Raw genomic sequence first — 10719 nt, forward strand, 5'->3', positions numbered from 1 at the left:
CCAGCTATCGCAGGGCTGAGCATTGGATCTGCTGTGGTGTTTTCTCCACTGCACCTTTGAGTGCTGCTGGGTTTGTCTGCTGAGCCCCAGGGAAGGGAAGAGTCCTGTTCAAGAGGAGCAAAAGCATTAACAGAGGTGAAGCTAACACAGTGTCACCAGTTGAATCCGGGTATCAGCAGAAGACACGAAGGATGGCGTAGGGAGCTCAGCCCCAGGCAGCTGATGGAGCTTGCTGCTGAGATGTGCCCTGTGGATACGCAGCCTGACCCGGTCCCTCTGGCACAGACAGTGCACACAGGCACATCTCCAATGGCTAAAACAGCTCTTTCTGGCACCTGAAAGTGGTGTAGCACGTGCAGGCCTGTAAGAGGAGAGAGACCATGTTAGAACAGGTATTTCACTGGAGGGCTACCTCCTAAAGAGCTGCCCAGGACCCAGTCTGTGGGGTGACAAAGCAGGACCAGTTACGCTGCAGGGATATGGGTGGATGAGAGATCTAACACAAGAGGATTTATTTTTGCTGAAACAGGCAGCCTAATCCGAGCCCTGCTGGATAACCTTGGGCACTTGTTCTTCTCTGGGCTTTGTGGCTCCTCCCTGCAAACCAGGGCTGGTGTTCCCCTCCTGAGCAAGATGCCACTGCTATCTATGCCTTCCCAGGCAGTGCATTAAGATACTTCTGAATTGACATATTCCACCTTTTTTCTGGCCTCTTTAATAAATCAGAGCTCTCCACCCCCAGTTACCCTCCACCAACCCTTCACTAAGGGAGCCAGAGGTGCTGTCAGACACAGGGTTATTTTGGAGGTTAAAAGCTTCATGAATTTGGTCTCTGCCTTCCTTGGTGACAGTGATGATACCTTGAGAACGTCTCTCTTTCCCTCACGTGCATCTGCACTTGGACACACTGAAGCTGCACAAGGCTTCTTGTGCAGAAAAGGCCTTTAGCTGTTGTTGGGAGCAGTTTTACAAAGCCTCTCATTTGTATGCACCCAGTGATGGTGCTGTTGTCGGGGGCTCTGCTCTCTGCTGGTTTTGTTCCACTTCCCCTATACACAGAGGTTTCTTTATTAGACTCCCATGTGCACAGTAGGGGCACATCCAGGGAACAAGGGGTCTCTGAGCAGTTCATTGCAACACCTTCCCCACAGAGCTAAGCAGGGACAGGGCAGCCTGTGCTGGACATCCCCGGAGCACCAAACCAAGCAGTGCTGATGTGAACTGAGCCGGGCTGACCCGACTCGAACGGGGCTGAACTGAGCCATGCCCAGCTGATCTGAACGGGACGAACCGAGCCCATTCTATCCGAACACAGCCACGCAAAGGCCACCGGGCCGCGCTGATGGGGACAGAACCCAGCCCGGCCGTGCCGGATGAAAAGCCCCTCCCGAGCCGGGCCGGGCGGTCCCTATGGAACGGGGGCGGTCCCTATGGAGCGGGGCGGTCGCGGAGGAGCGGGCCCCACCGCCGGCGCACGGGGCAGCGCAGCGCAGCGCAGGGCAGCGCAGGATGTTGCGGGCAGCGGTGCGCGTCTCCCGGCTCTGCCGCGGCCCGGCCGCGCTCCGGGCGCCCTTCTCGGCCGCCGCCGCTTCCCCCATCCCGGCGCCCAACCCGCGCCCCGACATCGCCTGCAACAAGGTAGGGCCGCGCCGGGGGCCAGCTGGGTCCAAGGCCCGAGGGGCTGCGCGGTGCGGGTCCGGGCTGGGGACAGCCCAGTGCATGGCCGGGGGGGGGGGTTTGGGCCCAAAACCGGGAATTCCGGGGACTGCTCCTGGGAAACGCACGGCTGGGCGCGGCAGCGGGTGCGGGGAGCGTGTCCCGGCCAAGCAAAGCGCTGCCGCCCGTTCCCTAAGGGCAGAGCTACACGAGGGGGCACCGGCCCCGCCGCCCCTTCGCTCCCAGCCGCCATGGCCGGGCTGTGGTTGGCTCCTGGCCGGGTGCTCGGGAAGGTCTCGGTGAGCACCGCGGGGCTGACCCTGTCCCATGGACCTGGGTCTGCCCCTGCGCGGCTTGCAGGGACCTCGTGAGGCCGGAGCTGCTTCCCGTTGAGGTGCTGGTTGCTGAGGGGTGCAGTGCTGTTATGAACTCGAGGGTGTGTCTGTTGCTGCTAAAGGATCTCCTGAGTATTGGTGCGGCTCTGGAGCCCGCACAAGCCGAGTCCCCTGTAACGAAGCAGCTGAGGTGCTGTCAGATGCTTCCCCCGGCTCTGGTGCTGAGGCTTTGCTTGTTTCCGTGCAGATTTTCATCAACAACGAGTGGCACGATGCAGTCAGTAAGAAAACCTTCCCGACGATCAACCCGGCAACAGGGGAAGTCATCTGCCAGGTTGCAGAAGGGGATAAGGTAACGTTCTCTTGGGATTGGGTTGGCTTCAGTGTTAGCAGGTACACGGGGATTAGAGGGGAAGACACCGATGCAGGGCTGTGTTTGCAGCAGTGTCTGAGCTGTACCCCTGTCAAGAGGTTCTCGTGCTCTTCCTCAACTGTTGCTTTCAACAAAACCCTCTGGCTTTGCCTCTCACCAGTGCCAGGCTGGGACTGGCCAAAAGGAATAGATGAGTTGGGAGGTCTGAGGACAGTCATGATTGGAGCTTGTGGGACAGGCAGGGATGAAGGCAAACACCGTGGTCCTGTGGGTGCTGTGCTGGCAGCGTGAGGCAGAGCCACAGAAGCAGAGGAGATAAAAGGTCAGGATTCCATCGGAGAGCTGAGACTGTCCCCATCCCAAGGAAATTAGAACAAGAGGTGGTGGTGAATAGAGTCATGTAATCATTCCTTACGGAAGGCCCTCCATGGGGGCTGTGGCAGAGCTGAGCTGGTGTTTCCCAGCAATTCTGGATTCTTTCTATAGCCTGGAAGCTTGTTAGTGTTCCCCACGGGAGGGGTGGGGAAGGGAAACTGTTGTTCGCTTGTCCATGGTAGACTGGCTTGTCCTGGCAAGACCATTGCAGCAAGCCAGGACAGAGAACCAACGAGGAACCAGTTAATGCCCTGACAGGACAAAATGATGGATTAGGGGTGTCTTATCAAGGACAAAACCCCTTTAGACTGTGCTGGTGCAATCAAAACCCGAGTGATGAGCATGAGAAGCACACTTCTGGAGCTTTTCTTTGTTCTGGGATGCAAACATTAACCCAGCAGATGACATGGTGGAGATAACCTGATGGGATTTGCACTGTGCGTAGCTGAAATAACAACGAGTGCCCATGTTGATGCTCATGGGGTGAGCAGCCCAGGGGATGCAGGTGTCTTGCAGTGAGGCAAGTCAAGGCTGCAAGTTCTTGCCTCAACAAGGCTGGTGTGAGCAGCTGTGTGTACCAGGGGCTGTTTTCTTCTGGAGACCAAGGAGAGCTTTCAGCTGTGTTTTGAAAGAGTGAGTGGGGGCTGGCTGCTCCTTCCTCACCCTCTTGCCTTCCCTCCTCTGCAGGCAGATGTGGACAAGGCCGTTCAGGCAGCCAAGGCAGCTTTCCAGCTGGGCTCGCCCTGGAGGAGGATGGATGCTTCTCACCGGGGGAAGCTGCTGAACCGTCTCGCTGACCTGATCGAGAGGGACCGGGCGTACCTGGCGGTGAGTGCTGAGCTCTCTGCTGTGAGCAGGGAGGAGAGGGGCAGAGACGGGTGGTTTGTGCCACTGGGTGCGATGGGAGAGATGGGAAGTAGTTTTGGGAAGCTGGAAGCAAAAAAAAGCCAACACAGAGCAGATCCAAAGTGCAAACTGAGAGTTGAATCGAAATCTCCTTGTGTGACTGTCCCCACCTGCTGCTAATCTCACTGTGGTTTGTAGGCGCTGGAAACTCTGGATAATGGCAAGCCGTACTCCATCTCCTACCTGGTGGACCTGGACATGGTGATCAAATGTCTCAGGTAGGTGTGGAGCCTGCAGTGACTCCTCATGCTTAGCTGGCCTGTGATAGCCGAACCTCTGCACGTGCAGAGGCCAGATGCCTCCAATGGCAGGGCTGCACTGGCCTGCTGGTCCCATGTGGTCCACAGCAGGAGAAAAGACACCCATTTTCCTCTATTTTTGGCTAAGAATGAAGCTGTAATTCCTATGATTTCCCAGAGGATTTTTGTTGCATGTATGTCTCTTGCTGTATACAGGACTTGTGCTAGTGGAGGTGGGCTGTGTTACAGCACAGGATGGTAGGATTTATGTTATGCTAAGGCAGGAGAGAGGAATGTTTCTATTTATTATCCCTTCTTAAAATCCCCTGTTTGGGAAATAGTTGTATTGGTAACTGTTCTACAAAGTGAAGAAGGGAGGAAGCAAATTGCTGGAGGGAGTCTCTCTTCTCCTGATGGAACACTTGTAATTCTAAATTCACTGACCAAAATGTTCCTGTCGGTAGATACTTTGCAGGCTGGTCAGATAAATTCCATGGCAAAACCATCCCCTTAGACGGAGACTTCTTCTGTTACACAAGACACGAGCCAGTGGGAGTTTGTGGACAGATAATCCCGGTGAGTAAAACGCATCATTACTTCCTGCAGCATTCCAAGGATTTGGTGTTATCATGAAGAGTCGTCTTAAAAGCCTTAAAGTTACTATCTGTTGCTCACCACTGTTTCCTTCCGGTGGTAAAGCTATGGTTGCACCAGCTGGGAGGGCTGTTAGCTTGTCCTGGCATCGTAGAACTATCTATTGATTTCATAAGCTCTGAGTAAGACTCGCTTTGTATCTGCTGATTTAAAGAGTTTAAACCCTTTTAGAGGAGTTACCTGGCTCAGAACCATGGTTAAGTTTAAACTAAGGTTTAAAATGCTGTGTGATGAGGAAATAGCTGCAAAATTCAGCTTGATGTACGTGATCTGACTGCGGTAACTAGCAGCCAGCGTCAGGAGGTGGTTGGTCAACAACCAAGTCATCGTTACACAGTGACCTGTGGATAGTGTTATCTCTTTCTAGGAGCAGCCACATTCTGATTGCTGCGTGCTGTATTCGCCTGGTTTCCATGTTTGCACTGAGCAGGAGCTGCATGTGAACGCCTCGCCGGGCTGCATGCACTGCCACCGCAAACAGGCTTGCTTTCCAAATGCCTCAAAAGAGGGTTTGATGGCTGCACTGACAGTAAAGATTAATTTACATGGGGTTTGCAGTGGTGCTGAGACACCTCAAAGTAGAGTTTCCCTGGACAAGGAGAAGGCAGTGCTTGAAAAGGAGGCAGGCACTGGAGGGCAGCAAGGGAAGGGTCAAAGGCTGCTCCCATAGGCACTGCACTGGTTTGGATGGAGCTCGCTGGTTACTTACTAATTAATTAGAAACCCTCAAGCTCAGAGCAGCAAATTCCTCCTTGTTTTTCAGTGGAACTTCCCGCTGTTGATGCAAGCATGGAAACTTGGGCCTGCCCTGGCCACTGGGAATGTGGTGGTGATGAAGGTGGCAGAGCAAACCCCTCTGAGTGCTCTCTATGTGGCTAATCTGATCAAAGAGGTGAGCAAAAGGCTGGGTTTCCATCGCTGCTGGGGTACAGCCAAGCTGGTGAGCTGCAGAGCATGTGTGGCAGGAACAGAGAGGGGCTGTTTGGTCTGAAGAAAGGCTGGATTGTCTTGGGTATCATAGCATTTGGTTAGCAAAAAAAACCTCTTGTCCTTATAAATGTGTATGCAAAGGACATATATCTTGATTAGGGAAGGACTCTGAGGTTTAGGTTACAAAAACAAACTTCAGGGTGATTGGGAAGTTGACATCTATTGCTCCAAACTATGCCTAGGGTGTGGGGTGGGGAGCGGAGTTGTCCTGGTGGTTGCAAACTGAACATTAACACTAAAGTGAGGTGGAAAAGGCTCTGCTCTTTGTGGAAGGCCTATTGAAATGTTACTGGCAGGGGAGGGAAGGGGAAATCCTTGGTTTGTAAAGGACTAACGTTGCTCTCCCCTGTGGTGAACCGGCAGGCTGGATTCCCACCAGGAGTGGTGAACATCATCCCTGGCTATGGGCCCACTGCAGGGGCTGCCATCTCCTCCCACATGGATGTAGATAAAGTGGCCTTCACCGGCTCCACAGAGGTAAGGGAGCACCTTAACCTGCAAGCCCTTGGGATACAGAGAGCGTCTCATTGCTGTAATACCTTTTCTGTGTAAAATACTGGAGGTGCTTTGCCTTCTGAAAGGAAAACAGAGCTGACTTCAGGGTGTGACATTTAGTTTTATTTTACACAAGACTCTTCTAAGGTGCCTTCTTTAGTGTACTTCCTCTTGCTTCCCTTGAGCTGCTTCAGAAGAGGTGAAACTGCAGGCTTCAGGTGTTCCCTGAGGGCCCTGACAACGAAGGGATTATTGTTCAAGTGCTGACTGAGGCCTGAAACCAGTCGCCCTGCCCGGTGCTGCAGACGTAGGAGTTAATTCCTAATACCTGCTCTCCTCACCACGCAGGTTGGGCACCTGGTCCAGAAGGCTGCAGCAGAGAGTAACCTGAAGAGGGTGACACTGGAGCTCGGAGGAAAGAGTCCAAACATAATCATGTCTGACGCAGACAGTAAGCACCTTTCAGTGTAGTGCTTGAGCTGCCCCTTTTGCATTGGCTTTCTGCAAGCAGAGCTGGGGAGGAGAGGAAACCTCTCCTGTGGGTGTGAGTCTCCAACTCTGACCACACCTGGATGTTGTCACCCAGTGAAGTGCCTCTTGCTGTACCTGCTGTATTTGTGTAGTTCACTCCCACGTCTTCCCCAGTGCTGTGAAGTTCAGTTCTCAGCAAATGAGAACTGGATCAGTATCTTCCTTCAGTCTTACTCCATTTGGTTTTGTGTTTTTCTCTTGGTGTGTACCACTCTTTTCTACTCTTACTCATCTCCTGCATGCAGACTTATTGTTGGTCTTGAGGAGCCAACACATGTGCTTTTATATGGCAGTAAGGAAGTTAGATCTAAACCAACTTGTCCTTAATACCTCATAATGTCAAATGAGAACTGTATTCTGCCTCAGATCAGATTGGTTTTCTCTAGTGTGGGCTGTTTCAATAGACCCCCACACTAATTAAATCTGTATGTAACTTCTGCCCTACCAAAGCGTGGGGAACACCCATCAGCTGAAAGGGCTCCATCAGTCTGCATGGTGATTGTCCACAACACTCTGCTTGGGTTTGTTTGCTGATTTGTGTTCTCCCCTCTCCCCAATCTTAGTGGACTGGGCCGTGGATCAAGCCCATTTTGCCCTCTTCTTCAACCAAGGGCAGTGCTGCTGTGCCGGATCCCGGACCTATGTCCAGGAGGATATTTATCAGGAGTTTGTGGAGAGGAGCGTTGAGAAGGCCAAGAACAGGGTGGTTGGAAACCCCTTTGACTTTAAAACTGAACAGGGGCCTCAGGTAAGAGCAGGAAATGTCCTCATCTGTTATCTCCTGAAATAGCCCGGAGTCACTGTGTATCAGCAGATTGGAATGAAAGGGATCCAGGGTCTCTTGATTAAATCTCCTTTGAATTGTGGCCCTTATCTCCTTGCTTGTGCAGGAGGGAGAAGTCCATTAACCCTTCTGACGGTTCCAAACCCTCCACTTGAAGCTGGCATTTAAAAATGACCATCTTCCTTTGAAGCTGGCTCTGCAGGCTGTTGAAACGAGGAATTGCTGGAGCAGAGGAATTGCTGGAGCACCGTCACATGCACAGCAGTCTGTAGTCAAGTCTTTTGCTGCCAGTAAAGTGAAGCTGATCTCTCCGTCCTGTGGCTCCTAGGTAGATGAAGAGCAGTTTAAGAAGATCCTTGGGTACATTAATACTGGGAAGCAGGAAGGAGCCAAACTGCTGTGTGGTGGCAACGCCGCTGCAGACAGAGGCTATTTCATCCAGCCAACTGTCTTTGGTGACGTGCAGGACAACATGACGATAGCCAGAGAGGAGGTGAGACTGCAATTCTGTCTGTCAGCTTCTCCCTTCTTGCTCATTTTGCCCCCTCTGATGCAAAAACCTGGGCCTGGGCATTTGTGAACCACAGAACTCGATGCTGCTTAGAAAGTGACCACATTAAACTCCCTCCAGATTGCATCCAGGGTTCTTTGTAATACAGGGAATGATACTTTGAATTTGATGCCCATGACTCCCACATCCATACGTTAACTCCAGCATCAACCACAGCCCTGCTCCGTGCTCAAAGCACACACATTTTCACAAGCTCTCTTTGGATTTTGCAGATATTTGGGCCGGTTATGCAGATTCTGAAATTCAAAACCATTGAGGAAGTGATCGAGAGAGCAAATGACTCCAAGTACGGCCTAGCAGCAGCCGTCTTCACAAAGGATCTTGACAAAGCAAACTATGTGTCACACGGCCTGCGAGCTGGAACAGTTTGGTGAGCATCCACACTTCCTTCTCCCTCGGCTGCTGCAAGCTTTCTTGTGTGCTGCCGTTTCTCTATACACTTGTTCTTTGATAGCCTGTCTCTGGATCCGGTACTTCACTGAATGTAATGACAGGACTTCAGCTGTTGGTAAAAAATAGGTCTGTTAGGCTTCCATGTTCCCACTGGGAATTAATGTATTGGAATGGAGGGGAAGAAATCCAGTGCTGCAGTGGGGAATGAGAGCAATAGCTGCAGGGCTGAGGGCCAGCAATGATTAGATCCCTGAGCACATCTGTATGGCTGCAGTTGATGTTGGTGTGTGTTCGGAGGCCATGCAGCAGTGCCAGAGTAAGTTCTTCAACAGCAGTTTCCTGCTGCAGCAGGAGGTTTTGGAGAGCCAGTATCTTGCTGTCTGTTTGGTTTGTGATGGTACTGAAGGGAAAAAGGAGGTGTCGCTGGTACCTGTGCTCTGAGGGAGGTGTGGGTGGCAACCTGGGCACTGGGCGCTGTGATAATGCAAGAGGTGAATGGGTTTGATGTTGTTTCCTGGTTGATGGGAATAAGGTGTTGGTATGGAGTAACTCCATTGTCTGAGAGCACGGACAAACAGGGAAATCCTGCCTGGAAATTCTCCTGCAAACACCCATTTGCTGCAGAAGGCTCTTCCATTAATCAGGTCTGAAACCGCAGGCGCTTAAATCTTGTTTCCATTTCAGGGTAAACTGCTATGATGTGTTTGGTGCCCAAGCCCCCTTTGGTGGCTACAAAGCCTCTGGGAATGGGCGAGAGCTGGGAGAATATGGCCTGGAGGCTTATGTAGAGGTGAAAAACGTGAGTATCCCTGTATCCAAGGAATGACCCCCCGAAAAGCCATAGCTCCAAAGTGGCTTTGTGCCTGCTGGTCTGAGAGTTGCGGTTTGTCCTTGTGCTTGGAACAAAATTGGAGCTGCACTTGGGAAGTCACCACAGACACAGCTCCATGGAACTGAGAGCTCCATCCCTGGCAGTGCTCAAGGCCAGGTTGGACACAGGGGCTTGGAGCAAGCTGCTCCAGTGGAAGGGGTCCCTGCCCATGGCAGGCGTTGGAGCTGGGTGAGCTGTAAGGTCCCTTCCAACCCAAACCATGCCGTGATTCTAGAGGAAAACCATGGTTCTAGAGGTAACCTAATAGATTTTCTAATGTATACGTATTTTCTATGTAATATAAAATGATACATATTTTCTATGTAGCTTAAATATGTTAGAGATGTAACCTAACATTACCAGCTGCCTGCACCACTTGTTTAGCTGCTTCCACTGTACAGAATGCATGTGTGTGGACCTCCCCATGAGTTTACTGTGTGGGGAATGGGAAGAGATGGGGAGAAGCTTCTGCAGAGGAACAGTGGGCACTCATCACCCGAGAGCAGGAATCTGGGCAGTGACCTTAGAGAGCTTAATACGGCACTGTTGACTTGATCCCAGTGTTCCCAGTATTAGGAAATCTCATCCCCACAGGCTGATGGATATAACTGAACGCTGCCTCCAGGTTAATAATGTGCATGTGTTCTCTTTCCAGGTGACAATCAAAATTCCACAGAAGAACTCCTGAAGGAGAGTTTTGGGGGCATCTGTGCTTCTCCATGGGATGCAGAACAAGGAAACCTCTTCTTAACACACACAAAGCATAGGTGGAAAGCCTTTAACTCTGCGTTAAGAATTGTCTCTTTAGAAGGTGCCTGAAGGAGATTTTGTTATAAATGCTACTTGGCTTTCTCTTTTTAAAGTACCAAATACAGCCACTGGAGCCCTAATTCATTACATGGGGTACTCTTGGTGCATCAGGATTTATGTTCTTTCCGGGACTCATTTCAATGCTTGTCTGCAGTAGGTTGTATAGGAACTCTTTATGGGCTTACACAGCTCTACTCTTGTCCTGTGCACTCATCTATGTTCTGAACTGAGAGCTGTGGGACCCAGCAGAGCCTGAACCTGAGCTAAATCCTTGTTCTTGCTGCTCTCATTGTTATTCCAATAAACACCTCTTAGTGAAGTAAACCTGGCTTTTACCGGAGCAGTTTGTGGGGTGGGAGCTCCAGTGCTCTCACAACTTGTAAGTACCTCCTCCCTCAAGCCATTTTAAAGCTTTTTGCTCACTGTTTGCACTGCTTTCCCCATATTGGCGTAACGTTAAAGGCAGCTGCGGTGGGGAACACCTCTGTGGTGTATTGGTTACTATGAGGGGGCCGGTGGGGGCCAGCCATTACCCCCGCTGGGCTTCCCTCACGCGATCTCGCGAGACTTCGCGCCCTCCCGGCAAGGGGCGGGGCGAAGCTCGAGCTCCAGGCCCCGCCCCTTAGAGGGCAATGGTCCGCCCTTCTGGTCATTACGTCATTAGAAAGCACCCGCTCCTCGAAGGCCCCTTGGGGGGGCTTTGTTGGTGATGTCGTGTGTTTAAGGGGTGCCCTTG

At 51.8% G+C, this 10719-nt stretch overlaps 1 protein-coding gene across 1 annotated transcript; it reads left to right on the plus strand.

Moving 5' to 3' along the window:
• Window positions 1-1342: 1342 nt before the first annotated feature.
• Window positions 1343-10307, plus strand: ALDH2 (aldehyde dehydrogenase 2 family member). The gene is given in 14 exon segments (XM_061374775.1): window positions 1343-1397; window positions 1400-1638; window positions 2239-2343; window positions 3427-3567; window positions 3784-3863; window positions 4349-4460; window positions 5302-5430; window positions 5892-6005; window positions 6372-6474; window positions 7118-7302; window positions 7667-7831; window positions 8122-8279; window positions 8987-9101; window positions 9829-10307. Coding segments are annotated over 14 exon segments (1734 nt in total). The 3' UTR covers window positions 9862-10307.
• Window positions 10308-10719: the final 412 nt, after the last annotated feature.

This window comes from Neopsephotus bourkii, unplaced genomic scaffold (assembly GCF_033783945.1).
Source record: "Neopsephotus bourkii isolate Nb327-2 ecotype Australia unplaced genomic scaffold, CSIRO-AGI_Nbou_v1 NB_1652, whole genome shotgun sequence".
In the NCBI taxonomy this organism is placed as follows: domain Eukaryota; kingdom Metazoa; phylum Chordata; class Aves; order Psittaciformes; family Psittacidae; genus Neopsephotus; species Neopsephotus bourkii.